Here is a 26,106-nt window from a genome sequence, read left to right as displayed (position 1 = left end):
GCAGGGACAGAATGAAGACATTCCCAGGGCAGGGAGACATCCACCAGGGGGCTGTTCTTAGAAACAGTCCAGTGTGGTAGTTCTATCGGAGGCATGTTTATTCCAGTGGAGCATCACATATAATCCAGCATCAAAGAGCTATGCAATCCCTAGCAGGAGAGGACAAAAATTAAAGTTTCCCCAACACATTTCAGATGTCATATAAAATAGGAAAGGCTGAGAATCCAGTCTTAAAATTTAAAAAGGGTTATTTCAAAGCCCCGTCCTCTTGTTTTTAGTGTGGGTTGAAGATAAATGGAGGTGAAATTGCTGTGTTCGCCTCCCGAGCGGGCCCCGGAGTGTGCTGGCACCCATCCTGTTTTGTCTGCTTCACGTGCAACGAGCTGCTGGTCGACCTCATCTATTTTTATCAGGATGGAAAAATTCACTGTGGCAGGCACCACGCCGAACTGCTCAAACCCCGGTGTTCAGCATGTGATGAGGTAAAAGAGTTCACCCCTTAACACTGGAAACAATAAGCTTCGAGCAAGCCAATATTCCACTGCTCTTCCCCAAGCAAAACATCATTCTCTCCTGCCTGTGAATTATGGGTACATTGTTAAGATACCCCTGTAGAGGAATAAGATGCAGCTAATAAAGGGAAGGTAGCAGGTGTCTTTGTGCCTTGAGAAGTAGGATGTCCCCGATGGGTTGTGAGACAAAAGCAAGTTGCAAGAAGAGTAGGTAGCAATGGATCTTATTTTTTTTGTTAAACAGTGTGGGGCGGGAGGGCAGGATTGTATACGTTTTTGTAAACCCTCAGAAAGGATATTTGTGAAGGCAAACAGTAAGTGAGCAGTGCTTACTCCTGGGGCATGCAGGAAGGGCTGGTGGTGTGAAAGGAAAATTTTGTCCTTAAGCTTTTTTTAAAGTAATTTTAGATTTATGGAAGGGTTGCAAAGATATTACACAGAGTCCCTGAGTACCCTTCTCCCAGCTTTCCTGTTGCTAATATCTTAATGTAAACATGGTATATGCATCAAAACTAAGCAGTTCACTTTGGCATAATACCGTTCACTAAACTACAGACTTTAGGTTGCCTCAGGTTTTCTGCTCATGTCTCTTTCCTATTCCATAATCCGCTCCAGGATACCTCTTTGCATTTAGTCACTGTATCGCCCTAGTCTACTTCAATTGGTGACAGTAAACTTTCAGTTTTTACTTTTATATGCTGATTTTTAAGTGTTTTCAGAGTTGTGCTACTTGAAAAATTTTTGAAACCAAAAAATATTAAAAAATTTAAAAGTCCTTAACCTGGAGATGGCCAACAGGTCAAAGGAGTGTTATCTACACAAGTGTGCTTCACACAATCCAGCATCCAGATGCCATACGTGTGTTGACTCCACAAGCCATTTTAATGAGTTTTCTGTTAAGACATGCACACAAAATTATTTTAATATTCATGTATTCTTTGCCAGAGTAAAACTATGACCAAGTGAGTTATCTCCAATGTAGAATTCTCTTTTCTTGTTTAAAGTATAAGCATGCACTTAGTTTCTCTTTTTCAACATTTTCTTTTGTGTGAGTGAGTGTTTTGCTTTTTAGGGCTGCACCTGCGGCCTATGGAGGTTCCCAGGCTAGGAGTCTGAGTAGAGCTGTAGCTGCCAGCCTACCCCACAGCTCACGGCAACGCCAGATCCTTAACCCACTGAGCGAGGCCAGAGATCGAACCCTCAACCTCCTGGTTCCTAGTCAGATTCATTTCTGCTGCACCGCGACAGAAACTCCTCTTTTTGAACTTTTTCAGTCTCTGTTTTTGTTTCATAGCTGAATCAAGTTAGATTTAAACTGGAGGCTGTAAGAAAAGAAAGTTTGCTAAGTTGCCTTTTTGAAGAGTCAGTGCCCAGTGTCTGTCAACTGCCCAGAAAACAGGCAGTTACCGACTAGGGTTTTTAAATGGCTCAGAGTGATTGTCTTTCTTCTTCTGGTTTCGTGTTTCTTTTTAAAGATAATTTTTGCTGATGAGTGCACAGAAGCCGAGGGTCGCCACTGGCACATGAAACACTTCTGCTGCCTGGAGTGTGAGACGGTCCTAGGGGGACAGAGGTACATCATGAAGGATGGCCGCCCGTTCTGCTGTGGCTGCTTCGAGTCCCTGTATGCAGAGTACTGCGAGACCTGCGGGGAGCATATTGGTGCGTCCATGGCCCGGCCTGCTGGCTCTGTCACCTGTCCGTTAGTCTGTCTCGCATTTTCCAGGCTTCTTTTTCGTTTAGTTTACATACAGTGAAATGCAGAGATTTTAAATATTTCGGTTTGATGAGCTTTGATAAGCGGGCAAACACTCATTCCCATCCCTTGTGGTGCTTCTGTCCTGTAAACTCGCCGTGAAGACTGAAGCAGCCGATACTGAGCCATCGCCGCCAGGGAACATGGGTTAGGTTCCTGCGAGCCTCCGATCACAACATGGTCAACAACCAATCTGTATGTAATCGTATATCAGGTGTGTTTAGGTTTAAAGACACCTTATTTAATATACATCGTTGACTCATTAACATTAAACTGGAGCCAGCAGCTCCGTCACTCCTATCTGAACAAAGCTAATCTAACACGTAGATCAAGTTTTCTTCTGGCGCAGTGACTTAAGATCTGGTGTTATCACTGCAGCGGCTTGGGTTGCTCCTGTAGCTCAGGTTCGATCCTGGGCCCAGGACCTTCCACAAGCTCATCAAACTGAAATATTTAAAACCTCTGCATTTCACTTTATGTAAACCCCCCCAAAACCCCACCAAACCCATGAATCACCCCTGTAAGGCACTTCATAGCCTTCTTGCGCTGAAGAACTCTAGCCAGCAGTTCAGCACTATGCTTGGGCCATTTCCAACAGCAAAATCCCCAACAGAAGGCATAAAGATGCGGGGGGCAGAAACATGTTCCTAAATCAGCCACTTGTGTAAAAGGGTGAGCGCTGAAGCAAAAGCTGGTTGAGTGCCCTTGGACCTTGGCTGGGACATGTGCATGTTTTGACTCTAATTTTTTGCCCCTCTGCACATGTTCGTGGGTGCCCTTGAAAGCTCTGGTTTTATTTATATATGTAATCTTTTTTTAGGGTTGCACCCACAGCACATGGAGTTTCCCAGGCTAGGGGTCCAATTGGAGCTACAGCTGCCGACTTAACACCACAGCCACAGTAACGCGGGATCTGAGCCGCATCTGTGACCTATGCCACAGCTCAGGGCAACCCCAGATCCTTAACCCACTGAGCGAGGCCGGGGACTGAACCCGCTTCCTCATGGATACTAGCTGGGTTTGTTTCTACTGAGCCACAGCAGGAACTCCAGTACTGATTTTAGAACTACAAATACAGTTTAGCACACAGGCAAGTTGATAAACACGGAATCTGCAGGTAGTGAGAATTAACTGCACTGTGTCCCTCACGGCCCTCTTGAGATCCAGGACATTCCATCACCCCCGAGCATTCCCTCCTGGCCACCGTGTGTCTTTTCTCTGTCTCCTTCCTTTGTTTCAAGATGGAACTCTAACCCCTTATTTCATCCCTTTTCGGGACAGGGGTGGACCACGCGCAGATGACCTACGACGGGCAGCACTGGCACGCCACGGAGGCCTGCTTTTCCTGCGCCCAGTGCAAAGCCTCTCTCTTGGGATGTCCTTTCCTTCCCAAACAAGGGCAGATTTACTGCTCGAAGACGTGCAGCCTCGGTGAAGACGTGCATGCCTCGGATTCTTCCGACTCTGCCTTCCAGTCGGCTCGATCCAGAGACTCCAGAAGGAGTGTCCGGATGGGCAAAAGCAGCCGGTCAGCAGATCAGTGTCGACAGTCTCTCCTCTTATCCCCTGCCCTGAACTACAAGTTTCCTGGCCTTTCCGGCAATGCTGATGACACCCTTTCTCGGAAACTGGACGACCTGAGTCTTTCCAGGCAAGGAGCAGGTTTTGTCAACGAGGAGTTCTGGAAAGGCAGAGTAGAGCACGAAACCCCAGAGGACCCCGAAGAATGGGCTGAGCATGAAGATTATATGACCCAGCTCCTCCTCAAGTTTGGTGATAAAAGCCTCTTTCAGCAGCAGCCCGGTGAGCTGGACATGCGAGCTGGTGAGCACTGGTTATCTGATAACATGGTTAAAAATAAGACCGAGTTGAAGCAAAATAACCAGAGCCTTGCAAGTAAAAAATACCAATCTGATATGTATTGGGCACAGTCACAAGATGGACTGGGCGATTCTGCTTATGGCAGCCACCCGGGCCCTGCAAGCAGTCGGAGGCTCCAGGAACTGGATCTGGACCACGGGGCTTCGGGATACAATCATGATCAAACACAGTGGTATGAAGATTCCCTGGAGTGTCTGTCAGACTTGAAACCAGAGCAAAGTGTTCGCGATTCAATGGATTCTTTGGCTTTGTCTAATATCACAGGTATGTAATTTGGGGATTATGGGGTATTTGCAAAGGAGCCACTAAAAAGTGTATTCCAAAAATGACAGTTCAACTCCAGAAGGGGCTGTGTTATTTAAAACTGTCGACCGAGGGGAGGAAGGAGTTTCAGTGACATGCCAAATGCTATAGCGAAACAAACACCTGTGTACATGTAAAATATATGTTCAGTACAGTCTTTGGGGATAGGTTTTATTATCCCTTGTTGGAAGAGCAGTGGAGTTATTGAGACCATGGAGTCTGCATCTGTATCTGAAAAACATTAGACTCTCTGGATGATACTATATGAATTTCAAGATATTAAAATCAGCACGTGTAACTTTATAAGCACATAGCATTTTCTGGTATTTTCTTGAATTGCTCTGTGGCAATAGACAGCTCAAAAATAGCTGATTTCGGATTTCCTGCTGGCTCAGTGGGTTAGGATTCCAGCTGCAGTGGTTCGAGTCACTGTGGAGGCTCAGGCTCAGTCCCCAGCCTGGTGCAATTTCAGTGGGTTAAAGGATCTGACATTGCCACGGCTGTGCTAGCCTGAGTCAATCCATAGCCCAGGAAACTTCCATATGCTGCGGGTGTGGCCATTTAATTTAAAGGGTTTTTTTTCCTAAAAGTTTTTTGTTTTTTTTTAACCCAGATTATGAAATAATTCACTCAGTGTTTTCAAAGCACATTCATATCAGTTATCTACATTTTTCCTTACAATAACCCTGAGCTGTATAGAGTAGATATTATTGCATTTTACAAATGAGGAGACTTGAATTAGCAAGAGGCTAAATGCCCAACTTTAAATAGGTGTTTAAAGGCAAGACTGAACCTGGAACCTAGCGCTCCTGAATCTTATATTTGCCGTAAGTCTTTGGATGCAGACATATGGCTGTTAGGTGGCTAGTGTCACAGTCAAACAAATGACATCCAGTCCTTTCTTAAAGGTTATGGTACATTGTGACATAGATAGAAAAGGCTGCCGGGAGGGCCCCTGTGTCAGGGCTGCGGGGGTAAGGAGGGAGGGGACAGCTACCCCTGGCTTCGGTTGGACTTGTCAGAGTCAAGGCCGACAGCAAAGGGGAATGGTGGGTAAGACCAAATTATGAAGCACCTCCTATTTGCTCGGCCTTAGGATAGGTGTTTTAACATTTACTATCAAACAGACATCATTTGGTATACAGCAGGTGTCAGTGTGGACATTTCTTGTCGGTAATGGGCTGAAAAACAGGCTTCCTTTGGAAAGTAGGAGCTGTGTAGCCTCCATTGGACAACAATTCATACAACTCCTATTGTGAGTTATAGTCAGCTGGGTTATGTCCATTTCTCCTAACTTGCCTGAGCCCTGTTACAACAGGGGAGCAATAGCAAGTTTGAGAAAAGGTTGGTTTTTGTTTTGTTTTGTTTGCCTTTTTAGGGCCTCACTTGTGCCATATGGAAGTTCCCATGTTAGGGGTCGAGTCAGAGCTGCAGCTCCCAGCCTACGCCACAGCCACAGCAATGCCCGATCCAAGCCTCATCTCTGACCTATACCACAGCTCACTGCAACACTGGATCCTTAACCCAACCCACTGTGAACCCACGTCCTTATGGATACTAGTCAGGTTCGTAACCTGCTGAGCCACAATGGGAACTGCCAATCAAGTTTGAGAAGAATTTCAAAATGAGATTCATCTGCAAGTGGCATATTATTTTATGGTTGAAAGGGCAGAAGCCTGGATGGAGGGTCTGGGTCAGAGGTTGGCAGACTTTTTCAGTAAAAGGCTAGGTGGTACTCTTACAGTCTCTGTTACAGCTACTCAGCTTTGTCACTGTGCAGAGCAACCACAGACAGCAAGTAGGTGTAGCTGTGTTCCAGTGCAACTTCATCCACAAATAGGCTGTGGCCCTTGGGCCATGCAACCATTAGTCCGGGTAGAAGGTGAGGAAGATGAGCCTGGGTATGAGAAGAGGCCATAGTGGTGGCTCTGTGGGTACAAAGGAAAGGACTGGATTTGAGAGATGTTCGCGTGAAGCAGGCTGGCCTTAGTGACTGGAGAGGCAGAAGCTGCATGTGAGTAGCTTCAGCATGTTACTAAACGGATGGCAGGACATTTATGAAGAGCTTGTAAAGATCGGCTGCTCATTCCATGGGCTGTCACTAGCGTTTGTCTCCAAAAGAACTAGGCTCTTAAGAGATGCTGTAGTGCCTTGTTTCAGTAGCAAAATTCCTATCGCTTCTTAAGTGTATATGCACGTTGGTTTTGCCTAGTAATTTCTTTTTTGTTTTGTTTTGCCTTTCCCTAGAAAGGGCTACACCCACTGCACATGGAAGTTCCCAGGCTAGGGGGTCAAATCGGAGCTGTAAACGCCTGCTTACACCAGAGCCACAACACCTCAGGGATCCAAGCCACATCTAATCTACGCCACAGCTCAGGGCAACACCGGATCCTTAACCCACTGAGCGAGGCCAGGGATTGAACCCGCAACCTCCTGGTTCCTAGTTGGATTCGTTAACCACTGAGCCACGACGGGAACTCCATGTCTAGTAATTCTTAACCAGATGTTGAGATTTGCGAGACTTCTCTTTGAAATGCTTCCTTTCAGTAACTTGCTGGTTAGTAACTGTCAGGATTAGAGTTACTGAGAATCACATCTTGGCTTTTCTTTCAGGGGCCTCAGTGGATGGAGAAAGCAAACCAAGGCCATCATTATATTCTCTGCAAAACTTTGAGGAAATGGAGACAGAAGATTGTGAGAAAATGAGCAACATGGGGACTCTGAACTCTTCCATGCTGCACAGGAGCACAGAATCCTTGAAGAGCCTCAGTTCGGAGCTGTGTCCAGAAAAAATCCTGCCCGAGGAGAAACCAGTCCACCTGCCGGTGCTCAGAAGGTCCAAGTCTCAATCCAGACCCCAGCAGGTCAAGTTTTCAGATGACGTCATCGACAACGGAAGCTACGAGAACATCGAGGTCCGGCAGCCGCCGATGAGCGAGAGGACCCGGCGGCGGGTGTACCACTTTGACGAGAGGGGCTCCAGGCCTCACCATCATCGCCGCCGGAGAAGCCGCAAGTCCCGCTCGGACAATGCCCTGAACCTGGTGGCGGAGAGGAAATACTCTCCCAGGGCCAGGCTGCGGCTTTACACCCCCGACAACTACGAGAAGTTCATCCAGAGCAAGAGCGCGCGCGAGATCCAGGCTTACATCCGGGGCGCGGAGCTCTGCGGCCCCTACGCCCACGCCACTTCCGACTACGCGCTGCAGCCCCCCGGGGGCCCCCGCTTCCTGGGGCTCTACGGGGAGGACGACGACTCGTGGTGCTCCTCGTCCACCTCCTCCTCCTCCGACTCGGAAGAGGAGGGCTATTTTCTCGGACAACCGATTCCTCAACCCCGGCCGCAGAGATACGCCTACTACACAGACGACCTTTCCAGTCCGACGTCGGCCCTCCCTGCGCCTCAGTTGGGTCAGAGGACAACCAAATCCAAGAAGAAAAAGGGACACAAGGGCAAAAACTGCATCATTTCTTAACCGGGTCGCCGTGGAGCTCATATTTAAACTTCACCATTTAACCATCTTCAATCATATCTTTTTTTTTTTTTTTTTCTTCCATAGGAAAGTTGCTAAAATAGATTAAAGTGCTTTGCCCATGTACATGAGACCCCGACTGCTGTTTACAGTGTCCGATTAACATTTGGCAGGTGTGATGTCTCCGTTTGCCCTCCTTGGATGGTGCCAGGTGGACGTGACCTCTTGTGCCGGTCCGGGGCATCTCGGTTTGGTTTTTTTATGCGGCTGCTTTGGTCTCCCCGCCGGCAAGAGAGCCTCAGGAAGCTGTTGAGAAGGGGATTGGATGGGTGTGTTGATTTTAGACAATGGAGAACTCGAGCCACCTTTGTAAAGCAATAGCGTCTTTCAGCTGCACCAGGTTGGCCCAGGTCCAGAAGGCCTGACCTGTCGTGCGGGCATGCACGTGGTCACGTGACCCAGCCAACACCGTGCGTGCATCCCATCTGCGAGGCCACCGGGTCCCCTTTCAACCCTCATTAGCCAGGTAAACATTATATTGTATTAGCTCCAGCTACAGATTGGGAAAAAAAAAAATACCGCTATTTATAATGTAGTATTTCATAGACTTAAGTGTATTCCTAATTTAACGGTGCAAATATTAATGTACATACTGTACAGTTCAGATTTTAAAGCTCATATTTTTATACCCCGGAAATGTAAGATGTTTGTTACATTGCAGTGCTAGGTTTGCTAGGGAGCCAGGAACAGCATTTATGGATGAAATGATTGCTTGTATTTTAGTCAGGGTTTATAAGTTTAGATGGTCAGATTTATATTGCCTAGTGATGGGAAGTTCAACTTTTTTGATTTTTTTTCAATATTAAAAAGGCTCTGTATGCATGGTGGGGCTATGTAAATACTCTTTAAAACTATGGCCCTAGTAATCTTACAAGTGTTATTTATGGGTCAAGCAATGTAAACTGTATAAATGTAAAAATAAACAAAAAAATCCCCACACATAACCCCGGGAATATATGGTAAAAAACAAGTAGAAGCTGTTCGGGTGAGTATTTTTTTCCCCTTGGGGATGGCAGAGGGTGTCTTTCCCATTTTCAGCAAGCTGGTGATTAATCTCATGGGAAGAGACCAAAAAACTACAAGGACCTGCTTTCTGTGGCAGAGGATTTTGTAGATTTATTCCTTTTCATCCCTCCTTTCCAGCTACTTTGTTGGCTTTTAACAGCAATCTTGAAAACTGGGCTTTCTGGTTATGTTTTTCTTTGAAAGTCTTTAAATTAGAGGGTGCTGTGCCCCTGGTCACTGCAAGTTAATATGGGGTTCTGTTTCAAGGGGAAATTACGTCGGCTTTGAACTGATGCGCTAATACTTTGATATGTGCCATTCTTGCACATACGTTTCAATCCTAACTCAGTGTTCTAGTGGTATCTCAGACCTTTGGGAAGATATTTAATAAACGCTTAATAAATAACTACCTTTCTGAACACAGATCTCTGCAGAAGTATTCAAATCCCTTCCATCTTGCTCCTTTGCTCAGGCATGATTTATCTTGCTCTTCTCCAACCGTACAGACCCACGTTCGACTTCTTCGTGTCCACTTGTCCCTCCTAGTCGGTGTGAAATAGAACAGAGGCAATGTTGTCCATATTTACTGGTCTTGGGGAGAAGCTGTTAGGCCTTGGGAGGACAGACCTGAATCCAACAGAAAACCAGCAGTCACGAGCACCCCCTGTACCCATCCGTGGGTGGAGCAAGGCTTGGCAGAGGGACTAGACAGAACCCCTTCAGAAACACACCAGTGATGGGAGAGTGCCTTTCCTCAATAACTATATCATCATTGCCCAGGTCTGGTTCATTTTTGAAAACGCAGCAGTGAAAGTGTAACAAAGTGCATGCACGTGGTTAAAAACAAACAACACAAGACAGTGAAGCATCTCCTTTACATTCTTCATCCCTAGTCCCTCAGTTCCCCTCCCTAGAATTAACCACTGTTAAGTTTTCTACTTTTTTCTACTGTATCCTTCAGATGTTCAAAGCATGCTTATGTTAACATAGCTTTTAAAAATGACAGCAAACTGGAGAAGCCAAGACTTACTTTTTTCACTTTATATGTGGACATTTGACATCAGCGCATGTAGGTCTACCTCATTCTGTGCTTTGAACGACGGCATAATCGTCTACTTTTGGACACACCATGATTTACTGAACCAGTCCCTCAGTGATGGGCTTGAATTTCCTCATGGATGCTTTATCCTGCACGGGCACATCAGCACATAAATCCTTAGAAGTGTAATTACTGGGTCAAAGGTTATGCATTAAAAATTTTGATGGATAGCATCCATCTTCCTCCAGAAAGAATTGCTCCATGTTTCCACCACCAAGGTATGCGAGTGCTTGTTCCCTCACAACCTCAGATGACACAGGAGATTTCCCGATTTTAAAGACCTTTTCAAAACTATGCTGGAGTTCCCGTTGTGGCTCAGCAGAAACAAATCTGACTAGTATCCATAGGACACAGGTTCAATCCCTGGCCTCGCTCAGTGAGTTAAGGATCCAGAATTGCCATGAGTTGTGGTGTAGGCCACAGATGCAGCTCGGATCTGGCGTTGCTGTGGCTCTGGCGTAGGTGGGCAGCTACAACTCTGATTTGACCATTAGCCCGGGAACCTCCATGTGCTGCAGGAACGGCCCTTAAAAAAAAAAAAAAAGACCAAAAATTAAAAACTGCTGCAAACAGTGGGCAACCTTATAGAAAAGACTGCTGTGATGTATAAAGGATGGATAACAAATAGTAAATGGGTGATATTCAGCTTTCCTTGGTCTGGAGAAAGGCAGGTATAAATTTTGTCACCTTCTGAAGTAGTCTTGGTCAAACACCTTGAGAATTTTCAAGTCATAGTTGCTTGAACTTTTGGCAACAATCACCCTATTCATTTTTTCACTTCCTTACATAAGGGTTATATACATTGCCAAAGGTTTAAGGGAATGCAGAAACATTTATTCACAATAATAATGTAACCTTTAAAGCTTTTAAATCTTGGTTAATTAGCAATAACAACACAACCTACACAGGAAAAAAGGGGAGCAAGTGCCTTGCAATTCTTTAGAATTAGGCAAGAAATGCAGGCCGAGAGTTGGCTCAAAGGTGTTCATAAATTTAGTTAATAGACTATCTGATCAGTCACTAAATTCTCAAACTTGGTCCCAAGTTAAATATCAAATGTTAAAACACTACCTCTGGGAGTTCCCGTCGTGGAGCAGTGGTTAACAAATCCGACTAGGAACCATGAGGTTGCGGGTTCAATCCCTGGCCTTGCTCAGTGGGTTAAGGATCCGGCGTTGCCCTGAGGTGTGGTGTAGGTCGCAGATGCGGCTCAGATCCCGCGTTGCTATGGCTCTGGCGTAGGCCGGTGGCTACAGCTCCCATCAGACCCCTAGCCTGGGCCCTAGAAAAGGCAAAAAGACCAAAACAAACAAACCAAAAAAACCACTACCTCTGATCTCTACATGAGTGAAGCAGTTGCATTTTCCTCGCTTCAAATTGGAGAATGTTTTGCTTAGGGCCCATGGAGGGAGGCTGAAAAAATATCAATGGGAACTCCCTCCAGCACTCAGTAAAAAAAAATGATTCACTTGTGTAAGCATTTGCTGGAATTTTTTTTTTTTTTTGGCGGCGGGGGTAGGGTGGGGGGAGCTGTGCCTGCAGCAGTGTGGAAATCCCTGAGCCAGGGATCGAGCCCCTGCTGTGGCAGGGACCCACACTGCTGCAATGACAACACTAGGTCCTTAACTCACTGAGCCGCATGGGAACTCCATGCATTTGCTATTCTTGACACTTTGCTTTCTAGTTCCTGAGTTAAAAAGAACCCAAAGTGAAAGGAGATCTCATTTGCTGTCCTGACTTTAGACACAAACCATGGGCCATCTTTAAAGGTAGCAAAACTGGAATGGGCTCCCAGACTGCTCAGGTGATGGGCCAGCAATCCTAGGTGCGGAGGTGTTCCAGGAGTGCCCAGGATATCGGCACAGGCACCATTCATGTGTATGGGCAGCCTCTGGTTTAGTGAGCCACTCTCTTGTAAAGTGCATTCGACTGCTGCTGTCACAGCTGCAGCAGGGTTACAGGGCCTTCCAAAAGGAACCAGGAATTTGAACTTCTGTGAAATCTCCTAGCTTCTCAATGCTAGCAGCTAATTCAAACATTTCTGAAACCCTTTGAACAAAATGAGCTTGCCATCAGCCAGTCACCTGGCATGGGGTTATAAATTTAAGAGTTTGAAGCTGTCCCCTAGAGCTGTCTAGAGGAGGCACAACTAATTGCTGTTTATAGAAGTACATGGGACCTTCTTTTGATGTGCAAAATAAAAATTACTGGGATTTTTAAAAAATTCCCAGTAAGAGCCTTATTATCAACTTAATGTTAGTAACACAACTATAAAAAAAAAACCTTTTTAATTAGTAAAATGAGAAAATTGCTAATTACCTAGTTCAATTCTCTAGGCATCTTTGGAACTGTCTATAAAACAAAGACCTTCTCCTATGCAGTCACATGGGTTTTCTACTCCCTCTCAAGAACATGAGGAAGGCTGAAGATAAACTGGAGAAAAAAAGCAGGAGCAACTGAATTTCGCATCTCAGAGCTCACAGTTTGCCCAAGTCATAGTAACTTTACCAGGGGAAGAGAGCTGAAGGGTGACTTTCAGGAAGGAAGTATGGAGGAAAAGTAAGACATTGGATGTGTGTATAGACTTGGTCAAGAGTTGGCGTCAATCTGTTCTTTTGGACAGACCCAACTGGCTAGCCACGTGATCCCAAGGGCCAGTTTTAGCCACAGCTTTTCTTTCTGCAAAAGAAATTTCACGTCTCTACTGCTGGATGTGCTCTAGGTGCTGTTAGGGGAACTTTAGAAGTAAGTTGCAGCCCATTCTCTGGAAGTATTTGATTCTAGACAATACAAACAGTATGAATATGAAAGCAGTGCTTGTTAATGCTAATACTTGTTTTAGCCTTTTTTTTTTTTTTTTTTTTTGTCTTTTTGTCTTTTCTAGGGCCACACCCATGGCATATGGAGGTTCCCAGGCTAGGGGTCTAATCCGAGCTATAGCCGCAGGCCTACGCCACAACCACAGCAATGCTGGATTCGAGCCACGTCTGCGACCTACACCACAGCTCACGGCAATGCCAGATCCTTAACCCACTGAGCAAGGCCAGGGATTGAACCCGCAACTTCATGGTCCCTAGTGGGATTTGTTTCTGCTGTGCCATGACGGGAACTCCCTGTTTTAGCATTTTAAATAAATGAACCAAGCAATGGTTCTTGATGTTGGACAAGATGACTAGTGAAATAAAAACCTACTGCACAGCTGACCTTGACATGGTACAAAGCCTCCAGGATTCAGGCGATCTGAGTTAGGACATGCATCTCTTATTAACGCAAACAGGTTAAGTGCTCTAACCCAGTTTCCACTTCTGTAAAGTGAGAGTGCTCAGCCATCTCAAAGGTTTCCTTCCAGCTTCAGTATTCTGTGGAGAAGGAACGGAATTCATTGGGTCAGCCAACAGAAAACTCTCCCCGCTCAGGATAAAGTGTTTCTCTTTTCTGAGTCTTTCATTTAGCAACAGATTCGTCTGGCAAGGATTGCTAAAAGGGACGATTGTTCCAGAGACCACAGCTTACAGGAGCTGGGAACTCTAAAGAGGGTCGGTGCTTTTTTATATAAGTGTTTGGGACTCTGAACGGGCAAGAGGCTAAACGGAATCATGAAGCAGCTTGGGGATGGTTATTTCTATCTGCATATGCTTCCCACTGGCTTTATCCTTCCGAAGTAGACAGGAGATTGCTTAGAGTGTGTGACAAACAAGGTGTGCTCCTACCTCATGTTATTTCTCCCCAGTTACCAGGATGGAAAGATTTTCTTCTACATTGCCACTGGCAGCAATCTTCATCTGGAATCTCTGAACATACAGTAAACAAAGCTGAGAAAGTGTTAACTCTGTTTATTAATCTTGGTTCTTAGGAGAGTTGAATTACCAGGTTCACGCCACTTAAATGGCTCTTCTCAAACTCCACTGCGGGTCCAGGTACCACAGCCAAAGAGCTCAGTTCTGGGCTGCTGCATGGCTGTGGGGGCTGGGCTGTAACTCTCTATGCTGCCTACCCCTTACCAACTACCTCTTATGAACCGCAAAGCTATTTCCTTTTTCTTTTTGTCTTTTTGCCATTTCTTGCGCCACTGCCGTAACATATGGAGGTTCCCAGGCTAGGGGTCTAATTGGAGCTGTAGCTGCCAGCCTACACCACTGCCATAGCAATGCGGGAGCCGAGCCACGTCTGCAACCTACACCATAGCTCACTGCAACGCCGGATCCTGAACCCACAGAGCAGGCCAGGGATCGAACCCACAACCTTATGGTGCCTAGTCAGATTTGTTAACCACTGAGCCACGACAGAACTCCCAGGTGTTTTCTAAAATAACTCCAAAGTAGAAGTCAGGGGAACCCGTTTGGAAGGGAATAGTGACAGAGGATAGTGAAAAACAGAAAAAAATTTACTGAGCTAGTATTTGAATTCTAGCCAAAGTTTTTGGTAAAGTTATTTTTATATGTTACCCATTACAATTATATTACACATTAACTGCACATACCAACACCAGTGTGTCCTGGAGTTCAGATATGAACCTATTTCTGAAGGGCCACCAAACTTCCAACTTCTTTCAAGAATACTGAGCTTAGAGTTGACAGACTTGGCCAAAATCCTGGTTCTGGCCCTTCCCAGCTATATGACCTTAGGCAGTTTATACTCATTCGTTTATAATGTGAAAGTGTGTATGACTCTAAAAACACTAGAATAGTCATTCTAACCTTGTTCACATAATCAAATAAATGAAAACATAGTGCTCCTCAGAATCCTTTAGAGAATTTGATATATTTAACCTGAAATGTATTTTAAGCTACATCCAATTTGGCGCACTAGATTCTACTCTACGAAAGTAGCAGAATACAAAGGTCTTAAAAATTGGAAATTTGGAGTTTCCATCGTGGTGCAGCGGAAAGGAATCCGACTAGGAACCATGAGGTTGTGGGTTCGATCCCTGGCCTTGCTCAGTGGGTTAAGGATCTGATGTTGCTGTGAGCTGTGGTGTAGGTTGCAGACGTGGCTCGGATCCCTCGTTGCTGTGGCTCTGGCATAGGCCGCAGCTACAGCTCTGATTAGACCCCTAGCCTGGAACCTCCGTATGCGGTGGGTGCGGACCTAAAAAAAAATGACAAAAGACAAAAAAAAAAAAAAAAAAAATTGGAAACGCCTACAAATCGGGACTGGTCCCACACCCTCCCTCTCCTTACTAAACATTCCCACCTCAGACAGGGCCAGGCCACGGGCTTTGCAGAGGTCGAGCTGCCCCAGGGGATGAAGCATTGAGAAAGTGGTGTCTCTTCTCTTGGCCCCTGAGGTGGACCAGACTGCTCCTGTGTGGGAAAGGAAAGGTGACTTTGAACAAGACTCACCTCTCAGTGGAGTAAACCCAGCAGGGTTCAGCAGAACCCCACCCACTGTGATGACGGCTGTGGTGGTGGAAGGCCACGCGGGCCGCACCCACGTCATGGCTAACATTCAATCCTGTCTAGGAAGGAAAAGGGCAGTCAAAAGGCTTGAGCACAAAACAGACCTTGGCCTGGGAAGCTGCAGTTCCGCTGGATTGTATCTTCTCCCTTCCCTCCCCCAGCCCTCCACACACTCTCTCTCTCACACACACAGACACAGCCCCGTGTGCTGGGGGTGACCTCCTTCAAGCCTCACAGTGTGTGGGCACACCAGCTGAGTGGAGCTGGGCCACTTGAAGGCATCATGTTCATTTGGCCAATATGTCTTGCTCAGGGGCTTGGTCACAAAGGGCACAGGGAAGGCACCTGTGTCTTGCTGGTCCCTGGGTTCTCTCCCCTTCCTCAGGCAGATGGCCTAGCCTCAACCTCTCAGTGAACCCTTGTTGCCCTCAAAGACAAGAGGGTCTCAGCCTGAAAGTCCAGAAGAGTGGGCACTAGCAAGAGCCCCCAGAACAGGGCACTGAGCCAGAGGAGCTTCCCCCGAAGGTACAGTCCTGATGGCCCTGTGGCAGCTAGGGCAGCTCCGTCCTCTCCTCTTCCCCGCCTCACAAGTGCTCTAACCAGGAGAGACATGACAGCACACAGGTAGCCCAGGCAGTGGATAAATACCTCAGACATCCTCTTGCAGCAAGTGTTTGTATATGCCGTGGTTATTTTCTCTTATATGTCTTCAAATATTTCTATCTCAATAAACCTCAACCTTTTCAGACACACAAAGAGGGAAAAGGTTAGAAACCTTATATAGGAGTTCCCGTCATGGCGCAGTGGTTAACGAATCCGACTGGGAACCATGAGGTTGCGGGTTCGGTCCCTGCCCTTGCTCAGTGGGTTAACAATCCAGCGTTGCCGTGAGCTCTGGTGTAGGTTGCAGACATGGCTCGGATCCAGCCGTTGCTGTGGCTCTGGCCTAGGCTGGTGGCTACAGCTCCGATTCAACCCCTAGCCTGGGAACCTCCATATGCTGCGGGAGTGGCCCAAGAAATAGCAAAAAAAAGACAAAAAGAAAAAAAAAGAAACCTTATATAATTTTAAATAAGCATTGGCAAGGATGTGGAGAAAAAGGAAACTTCATACACTGTTGGTGGGAATATAAATTGCTGCACTCACTATGGAAAACAGTAATGGAGAGACCTCCTCAAAAAAAATGAAGAACTACGATATGACCCAGTCATCCCACTTTTGGGTATTTATTCAATAAATATGAAAACTCTAATATCTTTGAAGATATATGAACCCCATTGTTCATCACGGCATCATTTAGCCACGATAGGAAAACAACCTAAATGCCCATCGTCCAATAGATGGATAAAGAAGATGTGGCACATACATGGTAGTAGAGTAGTATAGAATACTACCCAGCCATTAAAAAAGAATGAAACTTTGCCATCTGCAACAACATGGACAGACTCTGAGGCTATCATGCTAAGTGAAATAAGTTAGACGGAGAAAGACAAATACTGTATGATTTCACTAATATGTGAAATATAAAAACCAAAAAACAGGAGTTCCCATTGTGGCGCAGTGGTTAACGAATCTGACTAGGAACCATGAGGTTGCGGGTTCGGTCCCTGCCCTTGCTCAGTGGGTTAACGATCTGGCGTTGCTGTGAGCTGTGGTGTAGGTCGCAGACGCGGCTCGGATCCCCCGTTGCTGTGGCTCTGGTGTAGGCAGGTGGCTACAGCTCTGATTCGACCCCTAGCCTGGGAACCTCCATATGCCGCAGGAGCGGCTCAAAGAAATGGCAAAAAGACAAAAAAAAAAAAAAAAAAAAAAAAAAAACCAAAAAACAAATGAGCAAACCAAGCAAAAACAAACATGTGAATACAGAATAGAGCCGTGGTTGCCAGAGGTGTGGCTGCGGGAGAGGGTGAAATGGATAATGGGATCAACTGTATGGTGACTGATAGACTCTAAATTTTTGGTGGTAAGCATATTGTAATGTATACAGAAGCAGAAACATAAGGTTTTACATATGAAATATATGAACAAATGTTACCTCAATAAAAAATAAATTAAAAAACAACCCCCCCCAAAACCCTAAACAATTTCAGTGATAATGGTGTAACATTAGAACACCATTCACCTATGGGAACAGAGCTCAAAAACAACATGCTATAAAAACCAGGTTGTCTCTACTTCTATGCAGATGTGCATGCAGCTTTATCAGTATTTGTCATCATGACTTTTTTTTTTAATTTTTTTTTTCTTTTTAAGACCACACCCATGACATTTGGGAGTTTCTAGGCTAGGGGTCCAACTGGAGTTGCAGCTGCTGGCCTACACCATAGCCACGGCACTGCCAGATTCGAGCTGCAAATGCGACCTACACCACAGCTCATGGCAATACTGGATCCTTAACCTACTGAGTGAGGCCAGGGATCAAACCCGCATCCTCATGGGTACTCGTCTCGTTCTTTACCACTGAGCCACAACAGTGACACTGTGGCCACAACTCCCTCAAGTGACTTTTTTTTTTTTTTTGGTCTTTTTGCCATTTCTTGGGCCGCTCCCGCTGCATATAGAGGTTCCCAGGCTAGGGGTCTAATTGGAGCTGTAGCTACGCCGGAGCCACAGCAATGCGGGATCTGAGCCGCGTCTGCAACCCACGCCACAGCTCACGGCAACGCCAGATCGTTAACCCACTGAGCAAGGGCAGGGATCGAACCCACAACCTCATCGTTCCTAGTCGGATTCGTTAACCACTGCACCACGACGGGAACTCCTCAAGTGACATTTTAAATGCAACTTGAAGTAAACTCAGTAGACTGGCAAAGCCTTTTATATAATCGGTCCCCATTTCTCCAAGATCAATTGCTACAATGGAAATGCAGGGCTGGTGCAGCCTGCTGAAGACCAACTTCAGTGAAGCTAATCCTCAAATATCATTTGTATTAATTCAAGCAAAAAGTGAGCTGCTAACCAGAATCCAATAATGCAACTTGAACAATACACACATTGGTTCCTCTTTCATATTGCAGTTCAGTACTCCATCCATGTGGTCACACAGGGATCCAGGCACCTCCCAGCTTGTGGCTCTGCAACTAATCAAGGCTGAGTTGTTATTTCTACTACTTTAGGGGAAGGGATAAAAGAGCATGAAGGAGGAGGTACATATCCTGTCCTAAGGGTCTTAGCCCAGAGGTACAGTACTTCCACAGAAAGCTTAGTCACTTAATCATACCTGTGACAAGGGGGACAAATATAGTCCTAACTGGGCAGTCCATGTGACTCAATTTCAATTTCATTACCATGAATAAAGGGGAGAATGGATTCTGCTAACTACCTGAGTTACTAGCCAACCCTGCCCTGCCACTTTCTCTTTTTCACTGCATTGAGTAACATCAGTGCTCTCAAGAGAACGGACAGGAAGGAGGTGGAAAATGTGCCATGCCCACCCACAAACCTTGGTCTGACAAGCAGTGTGTGGCCATTACTCACTGGAGCTCCAGGTGCCAGCCTGAGCAGTGTTAGAGATGTCATGCCACTGTGTGGCTGGCTGCCCAGAACACCGAATATTGTCCACCATGAGTATTTCAGGATGACCAGATCCCCATCTCCAAAGTTGTTGCCAAAGAACTGTCAGAGCTTCCCTTGGAGTTTAGGATCCCTTGGAGGAAAGTGAAATGAAGTTGAAACCACCATACAGTATCTTGGCAGTGTAGCAGAGTCCTAAGAAAGGGAACTCTCCTTCCTTCATGAGGTTCCAAGTCTATGAACTTGCTCAGGGCTGGGAAGTGGCTGAGGGATGTGAGAAATCATTAGTTTTGGCAAGAATAAATACAAACGTAATTATTTAGAAGGAGAGAGGAGAGAAAGGATTCACAGTTCTTCATAGCCTGCTCTCAATCTACCCTTTCCTACATTCGTCTCCTATTGTCTTCCCCAGCATGAAGCTGTAATACTGCTCCATCCCTCCTTGAATAAGTCCTATTCCCTCAAGATCCAGATATCGAATGTCATGTCTTACATGAAGCATCAAAAAATATGAGGACCTACAATGTTCCAAATTCTTCTAGGAACTGGGGTCATGATGACAACTTCTGTCCTGTCCTCCAGAAATTACTATGAGGATGTTATGATTTTAATCCTATAATTCTCTGAAACTTAGATTCATAATTACACAATTATTGAGCACTACTGTATACTCAATTATCTCATTTAAGTACTTTCTCAGATATGGAGACTCCCCAAGCCACCAAAGTTTATAGTTCTCAATTCTCAAACTTCCTCCAGCCTGCTGCTGAGTAGGTGAACTGAATACTGAGGAGCAATCTTGCAGCAGAGAGCAATAAAAGTCTACATTTCAGCAAAACACTCTAAGCCTGTTGAAAGAAAGAAAGAAAGAAAGAAAGAAAGAAAGAGAGAAAGAAAGAGAGAAAGAAAGAAAGAAAGGAAGAAGGAAGGAAGGAAGGAAGGAAGGAAGGAAAGAAGGAAGGAAGAAAGAAAGAAAGAAAGGGAGAGAGATAAAAAGAAAGAAAGAAAAAGAAAAAAAAGGACAATTTAATTATTTAAATCTGGTTGCTTTATTTTGCACTTTTAAAATTCACAAAAAGGCTTCACAATATTTGCTTTCCCCCTGTTGATCATCAAGGCTTTATGGTAAGACAATGAAAATTTCATCACATCAATTGGGGCATACTCAAAAACAATGGATAATTCACAAATATTTTTAATCAAGACCATTTTGCAACATACATACTCGTACATATTTGAATTCATCTATCCTAAAATTAGACTTTAAAAATTTTAAGCTTTAAAAATAAAACGGACAGATTTAACACTGCCAAGCCTACCAGAATAATGTTGATGGCAAGCTATAAACAGTTCTAAATGTTGAATATAATTTGGGGAAAAGGGAAAGAAATTATCTGCTGAACCTATATTTAAATGCGTCTGTGAATAAAACTTTTCAATTTAATGAATTTCAACAAAGTGAACAACTCCTTTGCCTCAAGGCAGTTGAGTCTCAAGTTTTATTTTTAATCTTGTGACATCCTGACTTGAGGAAATGAATCCTGGAATTAGAATATTTAAGAAGAAAAACCTGGGTGCAGGGAGGAAATAAGATCAGTACTTTCTTAGTCTTTCTAGTGGATAACAATAAAACCACTGTTAATAATGGGGAAGCATACCAAAGATGATATATAGAGTTTAGTTTTGGCATATGTACAATATCTAAATTTAAGGTGGTCTCATATAGGAAACTTAAGAAAATAACTGTTGCCTTCAATTAGTTTTTAAATTTGTGGAATGGCATAATATATATTTTGAGGCACCCTTTATAGGATCCACTAAAATTATTTATACTGCTCTTTCCACTTTTAATATACTTTTTATCTGCTCTTTAATCAACAGAGGCCACTAAAAATAATGCCAGAATTCAAGTGAGAAGAGAGTGGAAATGGAAAGAGGATGGGAGGATAATGAAACTGGGTGGTAATAACAAACATGATCTTTAAAGGGTTCCTAACCCAGGCACAAAGGTACATATGTTGGCTAAATGCCATTGGGCAGCTGGAAGGGATCAGGAAATGAGTGGAATATCCTATACGTCCCAGTTAGATTCTTAACTAAGCCATGACTTGGATGGCTCGCTCATGAAGGAGCGTTTACATGGGCTGCTTGGTGAAGGGTGGCTGTCCTAGGCTTACTCTGCTGTTTCTTTCAAGAACACTTTGAGAGGGCTCTGAATCCCTAAAAAGGGCAGCAGAACAAAGAGTGTGTGTGTTAAGACTACAAACAGAGGTTAACAAAGGGATCATCTGTAAATGCTTTAATGATGGATTTGTTATCAATCACATTCTTTCTTGAGTTGGAGAATATGGGCCTATGGAAAAATGAAACTCCATTACAGCCTCATATTCTAAATTTTTCTCTTCTGGTTAGAAAGTTTTAAAGAAATCTCAACTTTAAAACAGTCCTCATTGAACAGCTCAAACTGCCCCTTCTCTTAGTCTTCTATATGATTAGACTCACACATCAGCGAGACTAGGGGAGTCAGGAGTTTCAGGATTATTTTAATAGAAGACATTGAGTTCATTTACTTGGAAAACAGGATTTTATTATGAGGTGTCTTTTAGAGACTTAAGTGCTCTATTTTATTACAATGAGAATTATTCTCAAAGCAAATATTCTATAAGATATTTTATTTGGATAATATACTTAAACACCTTAGAAGCTACAAAGCCTAAGATAAGCAAGCAACAAGTCAATAAAACCACAACTCAGAATTCTAACATTTTCATATGGTATCATTGATTATGAAATGCAAAAAGACTATAAATGTTTAAGTGGAATGATCTCTAACCTATAAATTACACTAGTATAACCAAACATATGATCACATACCGTGGAAGACTACAGGATATGAGTAAGCAAAGAAAACTGCTCTCCAGGACTGCTTTTTCAAGAAAGCTTGAAAAATTAATTGACCCAACATTTTAGGATGGAAAAAAAAAGTTAAGTAGGGGTTAGGAGGCTCTACATGTAGATAAAAAAAAAAAAAAAATTCTAATTAAAATATCTTAGACTATTTTAGATGTTTATTTGATATTGGAAATATGGTCAACTATCATAAAGTATTTCTCTTCATCACAAAAATTCCATATATTAAGGATTTATACAATCCAGGAAAAAATCTAGAAACATTTTTTTTTGCCTGAGCAAGTAATCTTTTAAAAAGGCTCTCCAAAATCTTGACTAGAGGTGTCATATTCTGCAATAAAATGCTTGAGTTCTTCAACACATCGCTCACCTATTTCATGTAAATTCTGTCTCAATGCAAACTGTATAGACTTTTCTAATGAAGGATCTTTTTCAATCAGCATTTTCACAACCATCCCAAAAGTTTCACAGTCTTGTCGGTAAACCTAGAAAGATGAAATACATCGTGGTTAGCTAAGAATAGTGAGCCAAACTTTGAGCTGATTCAGTTGGCAGAATTAATGTTAAAATCTAAAAGGGAGGAGTTCCCATCGTGGCACAGTGGAAAAGAATCCGACTAGGAACCATGAGGTTGCAGGTTTGATCCCTGGACTTGCTCAGTGGGTTAAGGATCCAGCGTTGCTGTGAGCTGTGAGCTGTGGTGTAAGTCACAGACGCGGCTCAGATCTGATGTTGCTGTGGCTGTGGTGTAGGCCAGCAGCTGTACTCTGATTTTACCCCTAACCTGGGAACCTCCATATGCCATGGGCGTGGCCCTAAAAAGCACACACACACACAAAAATAAATAAATAAAATAAAAAATTTTAAAAGGCGACACTACAATACAATGAACCTCTCTTGACTCTGAGTACACACAACTGCCAAAGGCCACTGAACTCTGTCTTTGAGATTTGCTGAAAGCTGAATGAGCAGAAAATACCATATCACTGTCTAAAGAAGTTAGTCATGGCATTTGTCAAGCATAAGGCAGTTTACTAACAGGACCTCAGACTAGAGTTGAGAAGAAATGAGAACAAATGCCAACCAGGTAAGGCCTGCTGATTGCTTTATGCATTTACTTCTTTGGAAGAAATAAGTTTGTGAGCCCCTAACTTGAGATTATTTGTTTGAATCATGACCTAGATGACAAATTCAAAATTCTGTTTAGTATACAACAAACAACTATAAGAAGGCTGAAAGTATCTATTTGAAAAAAGCTTTTGAATTATAAATATTGAACCATAATTAAAACCACCCAAGGCAGGGTTAAGATCAAAACAGTATGTTATATCCACATATATTCATGCATGCATGTATGTATACATATATGTATATATAGAGACACACACACATATATACATGTGTATCTATATATTTTTTACCTCAATGTAAATATTTTACTTCTATATGCATATAATTTTTATTAGTGACAATCAGGTATTTCCTGTCCAAAAATTGCTACATTTTCTCCACACTGTCATTTTCCTTTGTTTGTACTCACAAAATGCATTTTAGACTTCTATGCTATTTTTCATACTCTGTAATTCTTGTATGTAAAGAAAATTAGTTAGGCCCCCATGAAAATTAAGTAAAATACAAATGTGATTTTAAAAAACTGTTATATTAACTTTAATTTTTCTAAATTTACAAAACCTATCAACATAACATGTTTATTCTCTGAAAAAGGATTTTGTTTACGTTTAAAAACTTTAGAAAGAAGTGATTCGAGACTCTGCTTCACTTATGATAGTTTTTATTCCTCAAATGATCACTACTAGTTGTGGTAGTTGCTGCTGTATTTTTTAAATGTCTGTGATTTTTTTTTTAATCCCTTAAAACAGCTATTTAAAGAAGAATATTTATTTTTGACTCTCAGTATTAGATTGTTATACTAAATTCAATTCCTTGCTCTTGAAAACCATTCACAAGCCCCAAAGAAATTAAAACAAGTTCTTCAATGACCCAGAAATTAAAGTATATAAAATTCTCAGCTGCTTTCTGCCATCTCAGCACTAATACACACACGTTTTCTAAAGTTATGAAATTTACCCTTAATACCCCTGAAGTTTCATTCAACTATTTAAGCCAAACATTTATTCCAATTTGTCTTTTAGGTTTACATGACCCCAACTTGATATTACTAACTACTCTAATAAACCAACTTAGGAAACAGTATCTCATCCACGTGATATTACATAGGATGTCAAGGCAACAGAGCACAGGAACTTGTCTAACAAACTCAGTGTACCTGAGTCAAGCCCACGCCGTCCCCGTGGGGAAAGTCACAACCATGATGTTTCACAGTCTTAGTGGAGGTAAATTCCTCACCAAACCAGTCAACCCACATAATAACAGCATTCTAACATCAACCACAGGCCTCAGCAGACCACACGGTGGGTGGCCTAAATTTTATAGGCTTCTTTAGAGCAGATGTACTAGACGAGGATAAGGTTACACTGTGAATTAACCTGCACATTCTTTAATGTAAATCTGCTGTCTTACCTAAACTGTTTCTCTTCCCTTAGCATATTTACAGAAGAGAAATGTGCTACAGATTTGCATATCAAAAGTAAAACCATATTAAAATGTGTTCATACACTTATTTAAACTGTAAACTACCTGTCACTCTGGAGACAAGATAATATAAGCATTTAAAGGTTGTGTTTTATTTTTTCATTGTAAGAAATTTTTGAATTATTCATTAAAATAACAAATTTTTATACATTACCCAACAAAAACAACCAGAACTGCCCAAAGCAACATAATTATCTACTACGGGGCGAATTTTCTAAAAAGACTGCTCATAGTGCACTGGTTGGGCATTAGACAGGAAATCATTAATTTTTTGTTAAAGGAAGAACCTCACCCTCCAACATTTTATAAATAAAACTCACAACGGTCAGAAACATTATTTCCGAAACGTGTTTCACAGTAAACTCAATCCCAAACAGGAAGGGTGTAGTTATCTGTGGAAGAGTTTGTTTGCTTATGGTCCCAAGCTGGAAATGCATTAATATTCTTCAGACCTGATATCTACAGGCCACACAGGAAGATTTTTTTCTTGTTGCTTTTTCCCTTGATTGGACCTCAGCAAAAAGGGAAACAGGTTAAAGTTTGGGTGGAGGTCACATACACTGCATAGAAACATAGTTAAATTTACTAACATAATGAAAATCCTATCCAAATGTGGTTTCCACACAGTCCTTTATTATAGTAGACCTTGTTAACAGTTACACTCTCACCAAGTACTTCTGGGAATAAAGGGATATGATAAACTAGCAAGCTGTCTGTGTTTGTTTGTTTGTTTTTTAACTATTAATTATGCTGCCTAGTGACTGAAAGAAGAATATCTGGCAAAACAACCTCCTCACTGGCAAGTCCTTTCTATCTAAAATGCTTCTAATGACATACAACTCCTCTAAAATAGGTATCATTTCTGTCCTTACCTCTGTTCCCACAAAAAGAAAAACCAAAAATTAAGGCAAAATGAGTTATTAGGATTTTCATTTTCAGACAAACCATCTTTAACATGTACATTACAGTTCTGTAAGAGCAGTCTGGTGGAATGATAGCGATTACCCAGATGTGCTACCTAATACAGTAGCCACTAGCCACAGCAGGCTACTTAAATTGAGGTACATAGGCATATACTTCTCTCAATATTTCATTTATAATTAATACTTGGAAGCAAATGAATAACTACAAAAGTGAGACATGCATACAGGCTTAAAGGACTGAGCAATCAAATAAAAACAATTATTTTCTCTATTGTTGATGTCTCAACATTTCATATAATTTCTTTTATCTGAACTCATTTCCAATGCTATGAGTCCTATCTCAGGAAAGTCACATCCTAGTGAGAAAGGTAAACAGAGACAATTAAAACACAGCATAAAGGAGATATTTAGATGTGGAAGGTGATAGGGAAGCCAGAAAGAGCAGAGATGTGGCTCCAAGAGCAGGCCTGTTGCGTTCAAATCCTGACTGTGGTGGGCTGAATAATGTCCTTCACCCCCACACCCAAGAGGTCCATGTCCTAAATCCTAGAAACTGGGAGTATGTTACCTTACATGGTACAAGAGACTTTGCAGATATGTTTATCTTAAGGATTTTGAGACGGGGAGATTATCCTGGATTATATTAGGTGAATAAAAGG

The 26,106-nt window shown here is 43.1% G+C and overlaps 2 protein-coding genes and 1 long non-coding RNA gene across 21 annotated transcripts in view; 1 reads left to right on the top strand and 2 right to left on the bottom strand.

The window, feature by feature from the left end:
* Nucleotides 1–9,409, top strand: part of PRICKLE1 (prickle planar cell polarity protein 1) — a 119,504-nt gene extending 110,095 nt beyond the window's left edge. For all 7 annotated transcript variants that reach the window (XM_021092560.1, XM_021092559.1, XM_021092558.1 and 4 more), the window contains exons 5-8: nt 279–482; nt 1,988–2,174; nt 3,550–4,413; nt 7,066–9,409. In XM_021092560.1, coding sequence (XP_020948219.1) covers nt 279–482; nt 1,988–2,174; nt 3,550–4,413; nt 7,066–7,928 — 2,118 coding nt within the window. In that variant the 3' untranslated portion in view covers nt 7,929–9,409. The remainder of the gene's footprint in view (nt 1–278; nt 483–1,987; nt 2,175–3,549; nt 4,414–7,065) is intronic.
* LOC102162736 lies at nt 9,401–16,339 on the bottom strand. Of its 3 annotated transcripts, XR_002344167.1 has the most exons (5): nt 15,283–16,339; nt 13,800–13,880; nt 13,294–13,448; nt 10,021–10,178; nt 9,401–9,532 (listed from the first exon to the last, which is right to left on the bottom strand). It is a non-coding gene; the product is annotated as an uncharacterized LOC102162736 (long non-coding RNA). The 3 variants fall into 3 exon arrangements; XR_002344165.1 differs by having other exon boundaries at nt 13,294–13,880; XR_002344166.1 differs by having other exon boundaries at nt 9,531–9,617; nt 13,294–13,880.
* The window catches only part of PPHLN1 (periphilin 1), a 140,199-nt gene continuing 134,124 nt past the window's right edge, over nt 20,032–26,106 (bottom strand). For all 11 annotated transcript variants that reach the window (XM_013997950.2, XM_013997947.2, XM_013997948.2 and 8 more), the window contains one exon: nt 20,032–22,396. In XM_013997950.2, coding sequence (XP_013853404.1) covers nt 22,202–22,396 — 195 coding nt within the window. In that variant the 3' untranslated portion in view covers nt 20,032–22,201. The remainder of the gene's footprint in view (nt 22,397–26,106) is intronic.

The sequence above is a fragment of the Sus scrofa genome, chromosome 5 (assembly GCF_000003025.6).
Source record: "Sus scrofa isolate TJ Tabasco breed Duroc chromosome 5, Sscrofa11.1, whole genome shotgun sequence".
NCBI classification, from domain to species: domain Eukaryota; kingdom Metazoa; phylum Chordata; class Mammalia; order Artiodactyla; family Suidae; genus Sus; species Sus scrofa.
The sequence above is the reverse complement of the archived record's forward strand: the minus strand, read 5'-3'. Positions and strand labels throughout refer to the sequence as shown.